Below are 22,631 nucleotides of genomic sequence, written 5' to 3'. Positions count from 1 at the left end.
TTCCTATGGTGCCCCGTACACCTTCCCTATGGTGCCCCGTACACCTTCCCTATGGTGCCCCGTACACCTTCCCTATGGTGCCCCATACACCTTCCCTATGGTGCCCCATACACCTTCCCTATGGTGTTCCATACACCTTCCCTATGGTGCCCTGTACACCTTCCCTATGGTGCCCTGTACACCTTCCCTATGGTGCCCTGTACACCTTCCCTATGGTGCCTTGTACACCTTCCCTATGGTGCCCTGCAGACCTTCCCTATGGTGCCCTGTAGACCTTCACTATGGTGCTGGCATGAGGAGAACCAGCTGATGAGACTACTAAGGGGTAACATAAATGCCTAAATCCTAGGCTATGAAGACATTTAGGTCTAGCCTAAGGTTTTTGGCCCTAGTGTGGTAGAAGTTTCTGGATTCTTTGTGTCCTTCTCTCCTGACCACTGCTTCTGTTGGCAGTGTTATGCTCAGTGTGAGGCTATGTGGAAGGAACATGAGCTCTAGGCTTATTGGGAAGTGGATGGATTCAGCTCCTGCTGCCAACAACCTCGAGCTTCATTATAACATAGCCATTACATAATCACATATAATATATGCTATTATTTTATAGCATTGCTGTGATAATTTAAAATAACATAAAACACCCAGAACAGAGCTTGGCATGAGTTCAATAAATGATAGCATTCATTGTTGGACTTTTTTTTTATTGCACAGCCAGAGCTGAAATATGACTTCCAAGCAATTTTACTTATGTGTTAGAAAGCTCAGAGATTAATTTACCTCAGGGAGACAGAATTCTGCAACTGTATGTTGAAAAGAAAGAAAATGTCAATCAGCAAATTTTGTACACAATGCTGGAGGATTGTTGCATTTTTAACTGAATTTATTGGTTCTAGGAATGCAGCTCCTAAGAACAGCCAGTTTGTCCTCCTTTTCATTCATGTGGTAAAGAAGGAATTGAAACAGAAAGAGATATCAAATTATACCAAGAATCTGAACCCTTTAAGGACTGGAGTCTTACATTGCTTCCATCACCAAGTGGGAGAGGAAGCTGCCTCGGACCTGGTCTGTTAAGCTTGACTTAACATCATTGTTGCAATCATCCAAGCAGAAATATTGAACTGGAGTTCAGGAGAGAGATGAGATCTGGAATAGAGATTCCAAAGCCATGGCGTGGAGGTGATTAGTGATTGGATATGTCTCAAGTAAGTCAGAGGGAGAGAGTGTAGGCTCAAAACTGAGTCTTGGGTACCCTAAAAACAGAAAGTCTCAATAAGTAATGAACACAAAGGGGGAGAAGCCTAGCCTGAGGTATGAAAAGAAAGCCAAGATAACACTTTACTTTAAGCAACAAATACACAAAGCAAAGATCTTGGGCAAACCCTCAACAACATCAAGGGCTAGAAGGCACCCCAGGAGCATGATGATGGAGCAAGGGCTACTGACTTTACTTTTGTAGGCCTTGCCTTGATTGCTAATGACTTTGCCAAGTATTTTGGAAGAATAGTAGAGGCAAGAGCCAAAACTGAAAAGCTGGAGGAATAATGTTTATTGATGAAGGACAGGCAACAGCTATCAATTACCTTTGTAAAAAGTTTTCCATAAGTAGAGATGTTAATATAATTACCTTTGAGAGGGGTTGGAATATCTCTCTACAAGCTGCCCTAGTAAACAAAGAGTTAATGGTATAAATGCACAGTAATTTCAGAAGCATTAAAGAGCATGTTTCCATGGAAACATCAACCTACAGAGGGAGAGAAAGAACTGAGATCCCCTGACAAAGAAGGAACAGCAGAGTTCTAGCCCCCACACAGTACAGCAGGCAGAGATGATTACACGTTTCTCTCCTCTACCCTGGGAAGATGCAGTTGGGGTTCATGGTGCTGTCCTCTTAGGGGGGTGGTTTGGTTCACGCAAATTCCTGTCCTCATTTTGTCTGAAGCCCTGAATCAAAGGCCAACCTATGTTAGACTGTTGGAACAGTTATTAATAGATGTCTTTAACTCAATAAGTAAATAAATAAACACACCAGTTTGCATGTCCCTTCCTTCCTCATCCTAACATGCTCTGGAAGTGCTGCCATGATGTGCTGGGATTTAAAGCAACATTTTTGAGAGACTAGACAAATAAGGTGTGGGTTAAGCTGACAATGTTAAATTTTTGTGTAATGTTTTATTTCTCTCTCTCTCTCTCTCTCTCTCTGTGTGTGTGTGTGTGTGTGTGTGTGTGTGTGTGTGAGAGAGAGAGAGAGAGAGAGAGAGAGAGAGAGAGAGAGATATGTAGGTGCAAACAAGCCATAGCCATTTGAGATCAGAAGACAAGTTGCTGGAGTAGGTTCTCTCCTTCCACCATGTGGGTCCCTGGGATCAAACCTGGGCCATCAGGGTTGACAGCAGGTACCTTTACTTGCCGAGCCATCTCACAGGCCCAGGCTGACAGGATGACAATTTTGACCAATGCCTTGGCATCAAGGATTTCATCGTGGAGTGTCCTCCTTGATTCTGTATCCAGTGGCTCTCACTGCTTTCAGATTCATTACATACACTCAGGCCAAACTTAAGTAAAATTCCCAAGCTCTTCACTGCAATCCCACTTTAGGAATGTCTCCTCTCACTAATCTGTTATCTAGGAAGCCATTCCTCACACTTGCTGCAGATGCATCTCGAACAAACTCCATGTTGTTTCCTGCTGACCTTCCCAGCCACTCCCTCTCTCTCCTTCCATCTTGCATTGCACTCTGCTTTTCTTTCTAGGATGTTAGGCTTAAAACAACCTTCTACCCTCTCCACTAACACCTCCTGTCCATTCTGCCTCCCTCACCTCTCATGTCTTTTCTTAAATTCTACACCAAACAAGTTACTATGTTTTTCTCTGGATGGACGTGTTTCATTCAGGTGTCAGACATGACTTGTAGGTAAGTCTCCTGCACAGCCTCGCACTCACCTGTAGTACTAGCAATCAAACCCATGGCTTCTTGTGCATTCTAGACAAGAGCATTTCCATGGAGTGGCATCCTCGGCAATTAGGTTTTATATGTCATAGATGTGTTCTTGAATAAGTCAACATCATCTGCAACCATGTTTCTTGCACCTGTAGTATGATGGGATTATGGTATACCTGTGTCCCTGAAAGGCATACTATTCACAGAGGCATCATTAGTCCTCTGTCTGTTAGAAGCCTTCTCAGACCCTTGCAATAGCCCTGACTCCTTTGGTCTTCTCCCCTCTCTGTACAGCATAATGACTTCTGGGAAGCCCCACTTGAAGAAATCTGCCAACCATTGCTAGAAGACTAAATTACAGCCTCATTTCCCATGAGTGACAATTCTTCATAATATCTGTTCTCATCCCTTGTAAGGGAAGCTGTAGCTGATTTGTTATAAATTCATTCATTTCTTTTGCCCTGCTTTAGTAGATCTGAGTAATGGTTAAGTAAAAGTTAAGCATGTGATAACTACTAAGAGAATGGGGACTGTAAATGCTACTTCCCATGTGCTTTAAGGTGATAGAGAGGAGGGAGGGAGGGAGGGAGGGAGGGAGGGAGAGACGGAGGGAGTGAGAGACAGAGAGAGAGAGAGAGAGAGAGCGAGAGCGAGAGAGAGAGCGAGAGCGAGAGCGAGAGCGAGAGCGAGAGCGAGAGCGAGAGCGAGAGCGAGAGAGAGAGAGAGAGAGAGAGAGAGAGAGAGAGAGAGAGAGACCCTTGAAGAGGGAAGAACAAATCAAGGTCAATAAGAAGAGAAAAGCCTCATCATTCTCTTGCTGGGCTCTCATGCTCAGGGTACTTCAGATCCTTGGTCTAGGGTTTATATTACAAAGATTTCTTTCAATCTAAGTGAAAGTTGATAGGAAGGAAATATTTTCTGGTTAAAGTTGAATGTTCTAGAGAAATCTTTCTCAGTTGCAGCTTGGTTAGTTTTGGCATGGTTCCTAAGTACCATTTCCAACTTATGAGCAAAACTGGATATCAGAAAGACAAGCATTTGCTTTTATTAGGCATCTTAGTTACTTTCTAGTGCTATGATAAACACTATGAACAGAAGCAATCCTAGAGGAAAGGGTTTATTTCAACTTACAGCCTACAATCTATCATGGAGGGAAATCAGGACAGGAACTCAAGGCAGGACCCCTAGGGTCAGGAACTGAAATAGAGACCATAGAGGAGCACTGCTTACTGACTTACTCCCATTGGCTTGCTCAGCCTGCTTTTTATATAGAGTGTAGGACCCCCAGCCCAGGGGGAGCACCATCCTCAGTGGACTAGGTCCTCCCACATCAATCATTAATCAAGAAGACGCCCTTCAGACTTGCCTGTAGGCTATCTGATGGAGGCATTTTCTCAACTATGTTACCTCTTCTTTGAAGACTCTATCTTGTGTCAAGTTGACAAAAAAAAAAAAAAAAAAAAGCAATGAACTGAGGGTCCAGCTTACTTTTGACTTACAGCATTTTTCTTTCACTAAGTCCTGGTGCTTGGTATGGATAGTGTATCCTGGGTATTTTCAACATTGTGTGTACCATAAGGTGGAAGAAAAAATGGGTTTTATTGAACTCATGGGTAACCTGGGAAATGGATCTAGAATGAAAAAACAATTCTGTGACCTTACTATTATCTAGGCATTACTTGGTACCTGTCACTCAGAAATCCCACCATTCTGATTACCTTAGTTGGCCTAGGTCTTCCCATATCCACAGTGACTAAGAGTGGTGACGTGAGAAGAGGAATCATTTCTTTTCGTGTTCTGTTTCTGCACACAGAACCGAATGGAAGCAAGTTTGCTGTGTTGCTCACCTCACTGATTAGTGTCAAAAGATGGTTCCCTTAGGAAGTGTTATATCTTCGTACACAAGGGCGAATGTGCCTTCTTTGAAGAGACTTTAAGGAGAATTACATAGTGTTCAAAGTAGAGCTCTAGGAGGTCAGAATAGGGGTCATTTTGAATAGTCATTTATTCTGGACTAAAATTATGGGAATGTGAGCTCATCTTTTGTGTTCTTTGGAAAGGAAACTTCATATTAAAGTAGTCTGTTTACATGATTTCCCACTGCAGGAAACCTCTCAGGGATTAATAACCACAGTAGCGAGAAACAAATGTTCTCAAGCCTCAACTTAGGATGCCACAGGAATAAGAGATATTCTGACTGTAGTATTAAGAACAAAGCAAAAATCAGGGAATTGGGAGACTCCGAACTTAACTGGCCAAAGCACAGCAGTGGTTCCCCAGAGCTGTGTGGTCAGTGGTAACTGTGGAAGCTCAGGCTGTGATCCAATGGCCCCCAAACACCAACATTCTCCAGGTTCTAAGTAGTGTTTTTAAAAGGTAACAATAGCAGGGCCAGAGAGATGGCTCAGAGGTTAAGACCACTTGCTGCCCTTGCAGAGGACCTGTTTCCAACACCCACATCAGCACTCACAACTTCTCCTAATTCCAGTTCCAGGGAATCCTGTGCCCTACTCTTAACTCTGTAGGTGCCTACATGCATGTGGAATACACATATACCCAGGCCCACAAGCACATGAATGAAATAAGATAATGATCTTTTTAAAGGGAACAACAGAAGCCTGAGGAGGGGGCTCAGTGGGTAACCAGCACTGCACTGACATACAAGTCAGATGTGTGTGTGGGGGTGTGCCCTGTAATACCAGCCGTGGGGAGACAGACAGGCTGAACTCCAGAGCTCACTGGCCAGGCTGTTGGGCTGGATCATTGACTTTCTGGATCAATGAGAGACTCTGACTCAAAACATAACATGGCGGGTAATTGAAGATACCCTACCTCCACCTCATGGTCACAACATTACTTGCTGCACAGTGTTGTGCACCTGTGTGTGTCTTTGTGTGTGCACGTGTGCCTGTGTTTTATTATATACATCAACATTCCCTCTTCATTTGATTGATTGTGCTTCTTGGTTTTATTTTCTTTTACTCATCTCACCCCATAAGCTCTTTTCATTTGCTTATCATTCGTACTGCTGAAAACAAGTCTCTGTGTTGATCTCAGGTAGAGCTATAAGTAAGTCCAGGGGAGAACTGTCACCTGGCTTGGACAGCCACATTGACCTACTTGGTAGAATGGTGCAAATTGCAGTAGTCCTCCCAGCTAGTGGCAGAGACACAACTCCCATGATTTCATTTTTCTTCTTAGGTGAATAGAATTCCATTGTGGGTATGTAGCACCTATGCACAAATCTTACTGATTTGGTGACTGTCCACAAATAACAGCTTTATGGAGGGAAGTAAATGGTTTCTGCACTCCTCTGTCCAGGCAGCGATTACTGGGCAAGTCTCAACAATCCTCCCCGATTTTCTTTCATTTCAGACAAAACCAAGTCATGACATTTAGTTGTGAAACAGAATCTAGGTAATAGCTCTCAAAATTTTTCATTGTTGGACTTTCGAGTCTGAAGAGAATTTTTTTCCTTTGTAGTAAATGGTGATTGATGTCACTATTTGCCCCTCAAATGAATGCAGTTCATCCCAAACTCCCAAAGGCATGAAGCACATTCCTTACCTCTAGCAGAGGAGAGGAAGCAGAGCAGGCTTCTGAGAGCCACCTTTCGGGATACTTTAAAATCTCCCTCATTAATTTCATGTCACAAATAGAATTTAAATGATTTTTATATGGACCAGCCAGAACTTGAACTCACTGTTGTTTGTGAACAGTCCTCTGCAAAATAAATTCATGATATTAAATACCATCTCAGAATGATAAATGTTTAATTCATTAGAAGACAAACTATTTTTAATCTGCCTCAAGCAATTATAAATGGATATTGTGGTTTGACCTTTAAATTAGTTTTTCTCAATGTTCTCTACTAGCTATCTTTTTTTTCCTAAATAAGAGAAAAAGCTTACAAAACTAATTTTCTAATGATTTCGTTCAGTGCATGGCTTCATATTGCTATATATGGCACTATAGTTCTCAGAGAATTTTCAAAGTTCCTTCAAGTCCTCTTTCAAAAAAAATCAGCCAAACAAACAAACAAAAAACCACATTGACATTTATGTACCTTGGAAATTTTGTCACCCAATTAGGGACTGATGAATCCAAGAACTGAGCAGGTGTGGTCTAACAGGGGGAAGGAGGATCTTGCTTGTAAACTCTCCACATGGCCTGTTCTTATGTGTGTGATATCTGATATATTCATTTTTCTGTGATTAGCTCTTTTATTCTCCCTACTTTTTCCCACCAGCATTTGGAGGTATTGTCTGGAGTCTTTCATTGAACATAGGCTTTATTACTAATGGGAACACTATTCTGGGTTGGGGCCCAGAAGAATCCATCTAAAAATCCCAGAAGACAAGTATTTACTGGCCACAGCTTGCCAGACTAAACCCCTACAATGATTTCATTGTTCAGGATTCATTTTGATAACTGAGTTCCTAATTTAGGAAAAAGAAGACATTTCTATTTAGTTTAACCAAAGTGTAATGTTAATAAGTGTAAATATCTAATTTAAAAATATTTTGGTCTCCTTCCTTCAATACTATTTCTAATGAGCTAGTTTTAAAAAGCTTTAAAAATCCATATTAATGATCTTATAAGAAAAATTTTTCACAATTTCCAGGGAAAATGTGTAGAAGAAATGTCATTTCCGGCAGTGGTTTATGCTCTTCTCAAAGACTTCTTGAAAGATTTGGAACCTTGCCAATCAGATTTCAGTATCCTAGCACACACAGTATTTATCAGAAGAAATGAGAGGTGGTAGATATATTAATTGCTGTTCTATATCACCTGATAATTATATACGTGTCCTGTAACATAATATTGTATGCCTTAATCATATTTCATAAAAATTAATTCAAAAGAAAAAAATTAAATTTCTAATAATGAACATGTCAATAGATCTTAGCTGTAGTCCCCCACATCTTTCAAGTTTTAAGATGGCTTTCACCAATCTATTTTTATTAATACTTTTAAGTCTGCATACAAAGTAATTGGTTTCATTTATGACATTTTTGGACATAATTATCATTATATTTTGTTCGTATTCATTCCCCATTCCTAATTATTGTTTTCCCATTCTCCACAATCTCCTCTCAGGACTGTCTTGTCCCTGGGCTCCAGCATCTACTTGAACCCTCAGAGTACCCTGGTTTTAACAATGGGCCCACTCTCAAGCTGGTACCTTCCATTCCATGCTCCAAGTCATGGGATGGGTTTCTTCTCCAATTGCCATCTTACCAAAATTCACAATGGAGTCCAAGGCTTGTGAGGGCTGTGGGTATGTCTCAAGGGCAGGACTCTGGGTCCCTGCACCAGCACTGCATAGCTTACCTTTGGGGTGAGGCTTCTGTTTTCCTTCTGCAGGCAGGGAGCCTCAAGGCTGGAGCCCCATGTTTACTTCTTGGTGCATTGCCTGCCTTTTTCTCTGCATTTCAGTCATTTCATCACTGCCTCTGTGAATTTCCAAAGCTCTTCCTTATTTTTCTCTTTGAAACAAACTCTCTCTTTCTCACAGTGATTGTTCTCTACTGGATCAGGCAGAGGCAGCCTCAGGTTGGCCATCTTACCCGGAAGTTTGGAATCCATCTATTTAGTAGATGATGGACTGAAGACGTTAGAGGCTAGAGATACATTGCTGGTACAAAGTTACAGAGTATAACATTTTCAGAAACAGGCAGTTGTAAGCAGTAGGTTAAGAATTCCATCTCCTGCAGGAACTCTATTCTTTTTACTTTACTTTTAATAGCTAGAAAATTGGACTAGTGTTTTGAAAATCTGCCTCCCCTTTAGAAACATGGTAATGAGTAGAAGGAACATGGACTAGGGTTGAAGATATCTGGATGCTTTTTCTAACCCTGTCATCTGATCTGGGTAAAGCTGCAGACCTCTTTGGGTAACAGGATTGGATGAGCTAGGCTGATGATGCTGTTTCATGTTAATCATGTTAATGGATATTACCTTTTATAAAGCTAATGCTTTGTAACAATATGAAGACAGAAAGGTACCATCATGCCAGGGCTCTTGGTTTGCTGACAAATGCTGGCAAAACTCCTTCAGGTGCCTCTCACACAAAACATACTGCTGAGTCATCATTTCAGGTGTCCAGTCTATATGGTACTGTGTAAGAGCTCTGTGTAGCCAAAGTCAAAAAGGCACAGGTTTGTTAACCTCAACTTGACCCTATTAAACCAGCTGGGGTGTGACTTAGGCTGCATAAAACAAATGTGTTGACTGGGAGTCCATCAAGATTCTGAGTTTCTTGCTCAACCAGGAGGTAAGCAGGAAGGAAAATCTGGTTTAGTTCATATAGTCTCTAGTAGGGATTTATGTAATCTAGAGCATGACATGGGCCATGAAGATGCTAAAATGCCCAATAGGAGCTTTGAAAACTGATGTCAGTTCAGAGTATCATGAAGATACTAAACTCCTAATAATAGAAGATCTGATCTCTGAACCTGAATGTGGCTGTCACTTGGGGAGACCATTGAGCATTTTGGGATCTGTTTCTTTCTAAAATAAGAATTTTTAGTGAATAATTTTTTCACTTTTCTTTGAGTCCTGACAAGCTCAGATTCTGTGTGATACAACTTTATGAGATAGGCCACTGGGTGTTATGCAAACGGCAGATGGTCTTTTAGTTAAAAAAAAAAAAAAAAAAAAAACCTGGTACCAGATATTGGGGTAAATGCTGAGAGAGACAAAGGAACAAGCCACTGCCATGTCTCACCTTGCCAACTCCACGAATCCTCTGACTGAAAGTCCCTAAGTCTTCACCCAAAAGGCTTGAGCCAAAAAAGCCTCTAGCTGAAAGGGATGCTTATGCTGAAAAGCCTTTAGTTCCTGTCTCCTCATGCCTTATATACCTTTCTCCACCCAGCCATCACTTCCTGGGATTAAAGCCATGTGCTTCCCAGTACTGGGATTAAAAGTGTGTGCCACCACTGCCTGCCTCTGTTTCTCTCCTAGACTGAGTCAATCTCATGTAGTCCAGGTTGGCTTTGAACTCGGAGATCCAGACAGATCTCTGCCTCCAGAGTGCTAGGATTAAAGGTGTGTGCCACCTCTGCCTGGCCTCTATGTTTAATCTAGTGGCTTGTTCTGTTCTCTGATCTTCAGGCAAATGTTATTAGGGTATACAATATATCACCACAACTGGGCAAAATTTTAATATATTCAACCTTGACAGGACTTCAGAGAGACGAGAGTGTTATGGGTAACATTTCTGCATTAGGCTTCTGCTTAAGCCAGGGGGATTTGCTGTGTTCATGAGGATAGCATGTGCAGAGAAACAAGTGATAATGGGGTCTCAGAATCTTTACTGTAGTTTAATTTTTTATCCAGGACTTCTATGTGGTGGTTTCAAAGTCTTAATATTTTAAATGAATAAAGTATACCCAGAACTAAAGGTAATTGGATATTTTCAGTTCTTATGGGAAGTTTAATTATCCATATGATCTATGACCTAGTGTTACATCCAAATAGGGAATTCAGTCTCGGTTCTTTAGATGCAGCCCATTTGTGGGCAGGTCTTTCTAAATGTACTATCTGATTTTTCTTCACTGAAGCTCGGCATTAGGCAGGTGTCTTGCCTTTAGACGGTCATATCATGCTAACACCATTTTTCTGAACGTTCCCTATGATATAATCTTGTGTTTAAAATAGCATTTTATGCAGTGTTACTATTCACTGTCCCATTTGTTCATCACAGTGACTGTTTTCTCTGGTAGCTGGAAGTCAGATGCCAGTTCCATTTTAGAGAGTGATAACTGAAGTTTGGGTGCTGCAATCACCGATAGAGAAGTGACCTCAGCCAGCATCATTTTCACTCTGTTATTACCAGGGAGTGGACTAATGTGCTCTGTTGTTCAAAAGCCATCCTTGCTTAGGGCTAGCATAAGTTTTCAAATGCCCTGGTAGCTAAATGGTGTCACGGCACAGGCAATTTCTCAGAAAGAAAACACACATACTGTAAATGATTAATCTATATGCTGCCGAATGACACAAATGATTAAAACGCACTCTGTAGAATATTTTGTATAGTGTCATAAAACTTTATTAATAGTCTTGGTAAGTGTAAAGCATCCAAGAGCTTAAATGAAATGAGGCCAAGAGACAGGCGAGGGAGAACACGCCAGCAAGGCAAAGATTTCTACATGAAATCAGGACATGCAGCCAATAAGAGAGATGTTTAACTCCAGGCCAGTTACGGTGCCTCCAAGTGGGCTTGATTTCCTGAAATTTCAAATGTCTCCATTTATGCTCCCAGTTTGATGCTATCCCCTTCAGAAAAGTCGTTGTGGGGCTATATAACAACCCAATTCATGTTACTTAGGAATTTAATCATTTCTGGGACTACTATAATTGCCTTCTGAAATGGACACTTCCTTTTAAATATTTTAATAGTGTTTTAGATAAAGGCAGAATAATTCATAGGCATGCCTGGTGAAGAGGTGGATACTTAAGCTGGTAATTCATTTCCCCTTCCCCCTCTCTCTTCCCCCTTTCTACCTCTTCCCCCTTCTCTCCTTTCTCTTCATCTCCTTTATTCCTCTCTCCTATCTTTCCTTCCTTCTTTAAAAAGAGAAATGGGATTAAACTGGGTGTTTTGTTGCATAATCTTTCTCTGAAGACCTCCAGAAATAATTCCAAGTAGTTCAGTACTATTATAGGAAGAACATATTTTTCAAGTTCATGGTGCGAATGCTTCTAATGTAGTTTGTTAGTTTAAAATGCCGGTTTTGTAATTCGATTCCATAGAATAGGGTTTGGGGTTGGGTTTGGAGTTACTGCCAACTACAAGAAACCTGGATATCATCTTCAAAGTAGTGATGAACTCAGGGAAGCCACACTGACTAGGCTAAGGTGTGGTCAGGATTAGAGAAAGGGATGAAGAAGATGTGGGGGAGGGGGGACCCGAGCTGGCCAGAGACGCTATACTCTACTGACTGAAGGTACTCAGAGAGAGGAGGAGCTTGAGGCCATGGCATAGGATGGACATATAAAGGAACAGGAAGTGCTGACTCTCATACTGCTATGAGAAGAAGGGAGGTTTGGTAGAAAGGTTGTGGGGCCTAGGATGTTGCTTAAAGTGTTACTTCTGACCAAAGTCAATACTGTAACATTGAGCAAATAATTTAAGGTTTCTCTTCCCTAGTCCATAAAATTGAATTATAGAATGGAAGCAAATGAGCTTAGGGTTTCTTCACAGATTGAAATAGATTTTCATGAGGGATGTTTGACACACGTCTTTAAATACTTGAAGAATGCTCAGATAAAAGAAGGACTAAACTAAGACCAGAAAAGATCTCAAGAGGAAACAAGTTGTGAAGAGTTGCAAAGGAGTGAAAATTGACTTTAAATAGACAGAATCGTGAGATGGCTGCCTTGAGGGTGGAGGACTCCATAGTAAGTCCCCCATCAATAGGTACATTCAGAAGATGCCCAGAGGACCAACTCAATGATACTGTAGAGAGAACGCATCAATTGCAAGAAGCGACAAGCTGACTTGAAAAGTCTCAGTTCAAAATTCTAGGCATTTCTATTCCTTTGGAATCTCCTGTGCTCTCAGCTGTATCTCGAACGCTGCAGGGACATGGCAGGCATAGCAACCCAAGACAATCCTAGAATGAGAGGTGCCCCTGAGGTCCATGCTGCATAGACATCTTTTCAATTGCTACAAGGATCCACATCCCTGCAACCTTGCTTAACCTAACGTAACCTGCAAGAAGCAACTTTCCCAGGTGTATGGAAGAGGATCCTGTGAGCGCCTCTCTGCTGCTCATAAGATGCCTCATTTGCTTCTTAGCAGGAGCTCACCTCACAAGCAGTCAGGCCCACAGTGCTGAAGGAGCATGTCATGTGAGCACAGAACTTGTCCTTATTGATTCCGTGGGCCTTGATGGTAAAGGGACATTAATTGCTATCAGTCCAGTTGCACTAATGCACTTGTAATGAGCAGGCCAATGGGGACTCCCGGTAAAGGAGCTGCTTCTTAGACCCAGCAGCTTGCAAGGGACAGGGTGGGCTGGGAACAGATGCCCTGCAGGAAAACCCCTTCACTGGTCTGAAATAGTTGCTTCTAGAACTTCCACTAATTTAAGCTCCTGTCTCCAGAGCACTGTATAAAACACTCCCCCTTCCTTTCCCCACACTCAGTATTTTCTGCTCACTGTGCAGCCAGCAGAAGTCCTGGGTTCCAGATGCTTCTGTCCCACCACACTCAGGCCTTACAAACAAGGGCTGAGCAAAACCTTAGTAAGAATTTAAAGAATGTGCATATTTGGGGGTGGAGACAGACCCTAAGCGCCTACATGCTACCTTTTTTTGGCAGAAAGTTGTCTTGGTACATGGCCATTTTCTTTTCTTGTCTATCTCCTCCACCCTTTATTCCACCTCCTTTTTTGAATAATAATTGTTAACACTTAATGAGCACTTACTATGCACCAGACCCTATGGTAAGTGCTTAACCTAGTTGCCTCATTTAAGCTCACAGACTTAATTAGGTGATCTTTCTATTACCAGACTTTTTGCAGATGGGGGGGGGGGTGTGTGTGGCGTGAGCTAAAAAGTGTAAATGAGAGACCACTCAGCAGGTAAGAGCATGTGCTGTCCTTATTGAGGACCCAATTTCGATTCCTAGAAACTATTTTGGGTAGCTTATAAACCACCTGTAACTACAGCTCCAGGGGACCCAGTGCTACTGTCTAGTCTTGGCAGGCACCTGTACACATGTGCATATAACCCCCCCACACACACACACACAGACAAATATGCATACATACAATTTAAATTAAAGTAAATATTCTTCTTAATTATTTGGTAAAAGTCAGAGCCTTCGACTGAACTCAAATGAGCTGTCCTTATTTCAAATTCTGATATTTTTTTTCATGATTCCTATTGTAAAATTTAGATGGGTATTGCATAATCAATAGAAATCTGAAGAGTGCCAGTTGACTGAGGTTTGTCTGTGTCCCTGTCTACTGGTCTGTCTCCATATACCTTTCTGTAAACCTAACTACCTTCTGCTTTCATTTTTTTTTCATATTTTAATCTTCCTGTAATTTTATCGTTACAGGTATCTGATCAATGTCACTTTTGAGGGGAGAAACCTGTCCTTCAGTGAAGATGGCTACCAGATGCATCCGAAGCTGGTGATAATCCTTCTGAACAAGGAGAGGAAGTGGGAGAGGGTAGGACATGTCTTTGGCAATCCTTGAGCTGAGCAGAGAGGCAGGTGTGAGGTCCTGACCTGACCTAACAGCAATACACCTTAAAGGAAAACAGCCTCTTGGTTTGCATCTCTAGGCATCCGGAGCAAGAGATCGGAGCCTTGAGAGTGCAGGAGAAGCCAGGCCTCAAGCGCCCATCTGCATTCTCTTGCCACTTTGGCTAATCACGAGGTTGTTTTCTTTATGTTCTCATTACTGTTGGTGGTCATTGCTTTCTAACTCATGGCATTTCTATTGGGAGGTGATATGTACACAATCCAAAAAATTAATTTGCTGAAGAAACCAACTAGATAGTGCCAGTTAGAACTTACATCTTAGGGTGCCTGAGGAAGCCCACAAACCTAGCACACATGTAATAGGGCTGACAGTGTTTCCTGTGACTGAAAACTGGTGCACAGGGCTCTACTCAGACTCTGCCCTGCTACCAGCTGACCATAGACTTTGAAATTTTACATTTAGACATTAATTCCCATTGGCATCACTGCTCACCCACTTGCCTATTTAGGACACTGGGGAAAAAAAGTCTCTTAACTACTCAATCTTTCAGGCTCTTTACTTATAAAATGGAAATTCAATATATTGGTATCTATAAAATACTTGGAGCAGAGCCTGGCACACAGTGAGTACTCGAAAATTTAGATTTGAGGTTAAGTATCTAAGAGTAATCACTGGTTTTTTTTGCAGGTGTATCCTACTGGCATTTGTCCCTTGAAATACTCCAACAAATTGTTCTGAAAATAAAATAAATAAGACTGGGAAATGCTATTTACTGCTCTTCGATCCAAAGGAATCTCAGAATGTATTAGCAATTGAAAGTTCAGATGTGTCTCAGAACAAAGAGGCTTCTTTAACTTTATTTAACATGACATTTCCCAAAATACTTTTATCGTGAGACCACTCTGTTCATAATAATCTTATTCTATGCAAAGCACACTGAGTATCCCATTTAAAACTATGTCCATAGTTGCTCTGGGCCAGTTGGCTGAGAATAGATTTCATGATGTCAACATGCTTCTAAACAGAGGAGAAACCAAGTATGTTCATCAGCATCCTGTAACTGTGACAAAATAATGACACGCATCAACTTTTATACAGAAAAGATTGATTTCAGTTTATTGACTTTTATTCCATGAACACCTGAACCTGTAGACTTGGGTCTGTGGTAAGAGATAATAGTTGAGATAATAGTGGGGATCATGTTGCAGGGAAGGCCTGTTCGTTCACCTCATGGTATCTGAGAAAAAAAAGGAATATATTATGACCCCAATATTCTTTTAAAGGCACATTCCTGATGACCCAACTTACTCCTCTTAGACCTCAGATCCTAAAGGTCCCATCATTTTTCAATCATGCCAAAGGCTAAGAGCCAAGCCCCAAGTATCCAAGTATGTGTCCTTTGGGGGAGATTTAGTATTCATATTGTAGTATCTGCTTGTCTCTAAGATCAAGCAGCCAGAGATAAACTCTCCAAAACTCACAATGATGCCCCAGAGCCCCAGAGAGCTAAGTTATGTCAATCTGTAAACTGGATGTCTGTGACTCAGCCAGTGGAACTCAAACCCCAATTATTAATATTGAGAGACCTCTGCCCATCATGTTATTGTGATATCATCAGAGTAAAAAGACTTAAATCACACCTGATGGGCGTGATTAAAATTATTCTCCCCTGAGTCCTCATTTGATCAGAAAGAGGAGGCCCCATGGGCTTCTGCTTTCTGGCCCAGTCAACCTACTTTCCACCCCTGTTGAGATGCCATCATTTCTGAAGTGTTCTCATCCCTCCCATTTAACAGGCACTTCTTCCTATCTCTAGAAGAGGAGTGATTAATGACTGAGGTGCCATGCATGGACCAGGAGCTGTCCAGTTGGATAGCTCTTAAGTACTGGGGTCATGGTAACTGTTTCAAGCAGTTGGCCTCTCACAACTGTCCTTAAAAGTCACTATGCAGAGGCCGGCAGAGTTCTTTAGTCTAGACCCCCAGGTCTGAGGCCTGGGGCCCTCATCTCTTTCTTCAACTAAGTCTTCCCTCTAGGGGTTAGATCATTTGCAGCATCAATCCTACCTTTGTTCCACCTCATAAATGTAGACCTTACTTTAATGGGCCTCTTTGTCCTGAAACCAGCCTTTGCCCATTCAAATCAGCCTTACATGTGGCTGCTGGAATGAGCTTCCTAAAACACAACTGCATATTCTTTCCCTGGCCCAAATACTCGAGGCTGTTATAGTTTATGGATCAGGTCTCCATTTTATCTGTTCTTGCATTCAAGGCTTTGGTCTACCCTCCAAGGTTTATCATCTTTTCTTATCATCTGTATCAGGCTCCATCTGTTCTGAGAATGCATTCTGGTGTGTCCTACTTCCTGCACAAGATGCCATGTTTCCTTTTCCTAGAATGAATTGTACAATTATACAAGTCACAAGCGTTCTTTGAAGTCCAGTTAAGACGTTGCTGCCCCTTTTCCGATCGCATTTGGGGTCTCTTGTCTTATCCCACGGGCCCCTAGCTTTTCTTTATACCTCCGCTGCAGCCTCAACACAGCGGCACTGAGTGGGGATCGTGAGCCTGCGTGCTCTCAGAGGGCAGAGGCTGTCCTTCTTCCTATCATTGTGTCCTTATAGCAATCTGGTTATGTGCATTGCATAAAGCAGTTCAATAAATATTTGTGGAATGAATGAGAGCCATTACATAATAAGAGAGTCCAAAATCCATCATTAAGAGTCTAAGTTTATGCTATTGCCCTTGATATAATGGCTGTTTTCTTTTTTAAAAGGAGGAATAACATCCTCATGTAGATTGAGTTTTTATAGATCATACTTTAAATGCACCAAAGGAGCTCACTTTTTAAAGAAATATTGTGGCTAACCTTTTTGCTAAGCAGATGGAGAGGGGTTATACCACAGACTAGAACATTTGCATATCAAATTAGTTAAACCAGGATACATTTCTGAGAAAAGGTGCTTAGTGATAGTTGAATTTACAGGGCTATGCAGCTCCAAAATCAGAAGCCCTGGTCACTCACAGGCAGGAGTGGCAGGGACCAGAAGCCCTGGTCACTCACAGGCAGGAGGGGCGGGGACCAGAAGCCCTGGTCACTCACAGGCAGACAGGGGTGGCAGGGACCAGAAGCCATGGTCACTCACAGGCAGGGGTGGCAGGGACCAGAAGCCCTGGTCACTCACAGGCAGACAGGAGTGGCAGGGACCAGAAGCCCTGGTCACTCACAGGCAGACAGGGGTGGCAGGGACCAGAAGCCCTGGTCACTCACAGGCAGACAGGGGTGGCAGGGACCAGCCTCAACTCCAGGGCACGGCTCTATGTGCTGGATGGCTTTACCTTATTCTCGCTCTGTTGCTGCAGACCCCAGGATATCATTTCAAGGTTCCTAGTGTCAGTTCACCAGGTCCCGTGGGGTCCATGGAATCTTAGTGTCTGTGGAATCTTGACCGGTAAACATGCTGGTGAGCATTCTACAGGGAAGGCATGGGTGCTAGAGAAATTAGCAGGGGAGGAACTTGGGTCTTCGGAAGAAAGGTCAACAGTGTCTAGCCTGATCACCTACTAACCCTGTGGCCTGATCACTTAGTTCACCTATCTTTCTTTCTTTCTTTCTTTCTTTCTTTCTTTCTTTCTTTCTTTCTTTCTTTCTTTCTTTCTTTCTTTCTTTCTTTCTTTCTTTCTTTCTTTCTTTCTTTCTTTCCTTCCTTCCTTCCTTCCTTCCTTCCTTCCTTCCTTCCTTCCTTCTTTCTTTTCTTCCTTCCTTCCTTCCTTCCTCCCTCCCTCCCTCCTTCCTTCCTTCCCTCCTCCCTCCCTCCCTCCCTCCCTCCCTCCCTCCCTCCCTCCCTCCCTCCCTCCCTTCCTTCCTTCCTTTCTTTCTTTTTTTTAAATACGAAGTGGGAAGACCCATCTTTTTTTTTGTTTAAATTTATTTATTTGTTATGAATATGGTGTTCTGCCTGCATTTATCCCTGCAGGCCAGAAGAGGGCACCAGATCTCATTACAGATGGTTGAGCCACCATGTGGTTGCTGGGAATTGAACTCAGAACCGCTGGAAGAGCAGCCAGTGCTCTTAACCTCTGAGCCATCTCTCCAGCCCCCTAATTCACTTTTCTCAATTGCTTTCTTCATTTCTGAAATGATAGCATTAAAATAAAAGCAAAAACAAAAACAATCTGGACCCTCTAGGAGGTACAGATTCATACTGTAAGTAAAGAGAAACTTGGGATGTTTGGGATCATGGCCACTCCAAGGGCATGGGTATCATTCTTCTTCTTGTAATTTAGTTGAGTAAAGTGTCCCCAGAAAGCCTAACCCCAGTGACCTGTGCCGAAGTAGTCACCCAGCTGCTCTGTCACAACAGTCCAATTTAATTTTCTTTCAGTATACTTTTTATCCAGCATTCCACTTATTCACTTGATTGTTGGTTTGTGGCTTATCTCTTCACACCAGAATGGATGTTTTATGGAGACAAGGCCCTCTTTCACTCCTCCATTTGTAACCCATATGGAGAGTTTCTGGCTCAAAATGAACATCCAGAGGTCATTGTTAAATGAGGAATCTATACACCTGAAAAAGTTAGCTGTTAGCCAACCATTTCACTTCTAACACACCTGTGCATGCATGAGTGTGCACACACACACACACACACACACACACACACACACACACACACACACAGTCTCCCCTTAGACAGGTTGGTTCTCAGCTCTCAGCCTGAGAGCTGGTGCCTCCTCCATTTGGAATGAGTGCTGTTGTGCCTGTGAAAGACTGGGGGAGTATTCAGGGGGTTCAGTAGCCAATGGAGGGGTCCGCCAGCTGCTTTAACAGGGAGTTGCAGGAAGATTCATTATGTTGTGGGTGTGAACTGTGTGATAGATTTCATGTCATTCCTTTGGTTTTTAAAAGTAATCCTACAGCGGCTTATAAATTTGGCTCCTTTGGAAAGACTTGAGGTCAACACAACCTAGTTTATGGTTTCGAAAGTCAGAAAGAACTACATTCAGTCCCCACATTGCCATTTATCAGCTTGGTAAGCCTGGGTGAGTGGCTGGTATTACCCCAGTCCATTTCCCTTTAGTGAAATAGGCTTTTATGTGAAGCCATTATAAAGATTAAATGAGACTTTATAGTCAAATACTAGTTAATTCTGACTGGAACACAGTCAGAATTCAACAAATGTTGATTGGTGGTCACCATACTTCATGGGTAAGTTCTTGAAGACATGTTTGCTGTGCTCCAAAGTCATGCCAATTGATAATCTAGTAAAAGAAACCCCTCTCATCGTCTCAGAACCGCTCTTCAGGGCTATTGTTCTGGAATTCTGGAACCCTCCCCAGAGCAATCATTGTCACCATTTCTAATGCATTGCTCCGAAAATATTCCAAACAAATATGCTTTTGATGTATTGACTCGACCTGTTTTAAGAAAAAAGAAACCAAATCTGCTCTTAGGAACCTTCAATAGGGTCCTTGGTAAGTAATGGGTAAGAGAAAAGGGGACTAGAACAGCAGAGATCTCTGGAACATATCATATTTACAGAAAGCCAATAATATCTCTCTGCCATTAAGGAATGTGAAGGAGGACAAAAGGAATATAAATTGGGTGTGGTAACACGGACCTGTAATCTCAGTACTCAGGGGCTGAAGCAAGAGGATCATGGATTGGAAATTGGAAGCTGGCTTGGGCTACATAGTAAGACCTTGTTACAAAGAAAAACAAACAAAAAATCCTCATTATAAATACTCCACAAAGTCAGAGAGAGAAAGAGAGAGAGAGAGAGAGAGAGAGAGAGAGAGAGAGAGAGAGAGAGAGAGAGAGAGAGAGAGAAGGAGGGAGGGAGGCATGGGAAGTAGGAAGGGCAGGGAATAGTAAAAATAATAATGATGATAATTGGGTGCAGAGTGGCTCATTTCTAGGACTTTGTGAGTGGGGGACAGCTGCATAAACATGCATTAAGGATAGCCTGGCACAGAACAGCAGCTCAGCCGGCTCGCAGGCTGCTGTCTCTATCAGAGCCTCTCATGATTTGCTTCATTGCAACTGCTATCTGCTTCCATTTAATCGTTCCTAAAATGGGGATAATAAAAATGAAAAGCAGCATGGGGGGTTGTTCTGAGTAATGACTTTAAGAAATGATGATGGTGCATATTCAGGCTGGAAGATGTAAACAGACCTCAGAGGGACCGTCTGGGTGACACAAAACTTGCTTCTCTTCTTGTTGTCTCCACAAAGATGTCAGCGATGTTTTATCACTCCACGCCCCCTGCCTTTGCCTGACATAAGATCCCTTTCTACTATAGAGGGAAGCATCCTTGGTTTGTCTGTGTCATTTTGGAAAGGCTAAGAAACCATTGTCACCTGTGATTTGGGACACTAAGTCACAGCCAGATCTTCCTGTGCAGGAAGTGCTGGAGTTGAGGGCACATGCTAAAGCATGCAGTGCTCAGTTCACGACAGGACTTACAGATTTGTGGGGGGATCAGAGAGGGACAAAAGAAGCCCAAATGAGAAAAGGACAACCCCAAGACCTCTAACAGCAATGACAAACATAGCAAGGCTGGGGATGTTACGGGTGTCTGGAACCTAGGATGTATGAGACAAGGAGGGGAAGCTACTGCCTCTGGTGGCGGAACCCACAGGACACAGCCCTGACTCCGGGTGTGGGCACTCTGTGATGCTAGTACCTGAGCAAGGATGACCCTCAGCCACAGTGACCAACCAAAGGATACTGTCATGGAAGCACATGTTATAAGAAAGCCTCCGACTGACAGAATCTCACAGTCTCTCTCACACACCCACGATCGACCTGGCAGACTGTGTCTGAGCACAGGAACACATGTATGTCTTTGTCTTCCTTGCACCTGTGTGCCCAGAATGATGTGAGATGTTACTGAGTAGGTCAGCAAATATTTGGTGACTGCTTGAGTGCACCTGCCCGAACTATATTCCATCACTTGGCCTCAGAGGAGTATGGATGCTTGCTCCAGACTCAACAGAGGATGGCAAAGGAATGGCACAGAGCCACCCTGGGTCAGAGGGTCTGCTCCGGGTCTACTGATACCCACAGTTGACAACATGCTATTTTTACCAACTCTGAGCTGAGTCCTAATATGCTTCATTAGATTAAGGGATTAGAAAGCAGGATCCATGGAGAAAAGCAATGGGAATTCAGATCGTTAAGGGGCGGGAGAAAATGGCAACAAGGTGATGGCTTCCTCTCTTCAAATGTATGAAGAATTATTGTGCCAAGTGCAGAGATCAGCTGTTCATTTCCTCCAGAGACAGAACCAGAGTAAGTGGGCTTAAGATCAAGCAGAAGGGATTTATATTGACTACAGAGAGAATTCTTAATAGAGAGAAGGGTTGAGTCCCGAAACTGTTAACAACACTGGGGAGTGACTTTGAAAGACCTCAGAAATGAGTAATCCTCGCTTCTCTGTGATGTATATAGGCCTGCCTAAACAGCCATGCATGAACTGTGACTTTAAGAGCCCCCCTTTCCTCCCTTCCCTCTCCCCTCCCCTCCTTTCCCCTATCTTTCTCTTCCCTTCCTACTTCTTTTTTTCCTTCTTCTCTTGCTTTGTCGGTCTTCCCTTTCTCTTCCCCTTTCTCCCTCCCTCCTTCCACTCCTTGCCCACACATAGTTATTCAGCATTTGCTATGAGCCAAAGATTTTTCCCACCAACTCATTATTACAGTTTTGCTGGTGACTGAAATGGAAAACAACAGTAACAAAGCCCCCATACACTGCCGTACGTAATAAAGGTGGTTACTGAGATATTCCACATTTCTGTAACCCAAGTCTTCCTGTCTGCAATGCCCCAGAAGGGTTTGATGCTGTGTGGTCACTGGTACCTAACTCATGCTGACTGCTTTTGCATATGACAGTAATTCACACAAAAGGCTATGTCACAGTGTCCACATTTGGGGGTGGTTTTTTGAGTTGGGGTTATTGGAGATCTTCACATTCAAAGTGTTCCTGAGTGCTGGAGCACATTGCTAACCTACTCCCTTTTCTGAGGTTCTAGGGAAAAGCCACTGGGAACCATCCCCCAGCAGAGGAGGGATGAGAGGAAGAGGGGAAAAAGAACAGGAGGGGGAGGAGGGGAGGAGGAGAGAGAAGAGAAGGAAGAATGCTGTTAACCCTGGGTGTTTTAGGACTGCTGTGTGGCTCAGTCTGCACGGCCTCCCCATGTACAAACGTGAAATAATTCAGAAGGAAGAGCATGACATACCATGAGAATCCACCTCAGACATATCAGCCCAATGTCATGAGGAAGACTATTGCTTTGGAAAGTCATTTTAAAAAAAACCAGGGAGTTTTGTTTTTACCTTCACTCATAACTGATTTTTCTAAAAAGAAACATTTCAGAAAGGCTACATGTCTTTAGATGCTGGCATCCACCACAGAACAGAAGGATGAGAAGACGGCCTAACCGTGGCTGACTGTACTCTGAATCCTGTAC

The 22,631-nt window shown here is 42.7% G+C and overlaps 1 protein-coding gene across 1 annotated transcript in view; it reads left to right on the top strand.

The window, feature by feature from the left end:
* Nucleotides 1–22,631, top strand: part of Grin2b (glutamate ionotropic receptor NMDA type subunit 2B) — a 668,532-nt gene that overhangs the window by 539,929 nt on the left and 105,972 nt on the right. Inside the window, exon 18 of the mRNA XM_076568099.1 lies at nucleotides 14,013–14,127. Coding sequence (XP_076424214.1) covers nucleotides 14,013–14,127 — 115 coding nt within the window. The remainder of the gene's footprint in view (nucleotides 1–14,012; nucleotides 14,128–22,631) is intronic.

This window comes from Peromyscus maniculatus, chromosome 3 (genome assembly GCF_049852395.1).
Source record: "Peromyscus maniculatus bairdii isolate BWxNUB_F1_BW_parent chromosome 3, HU_Pman_BW_mat_3.1, whole genome shotgun sequence".
Classification (NCBI taxonomy): domain Eukaryota; kingdom Metazoa; phylum Chordata; class Mammalia; order Rodentia; family Cricetidae; genus Peromyscus; species Peromyscus maniculatus.
This window is presented reverse-complemented; position numbering and strand designations above follow the sequence as displayed.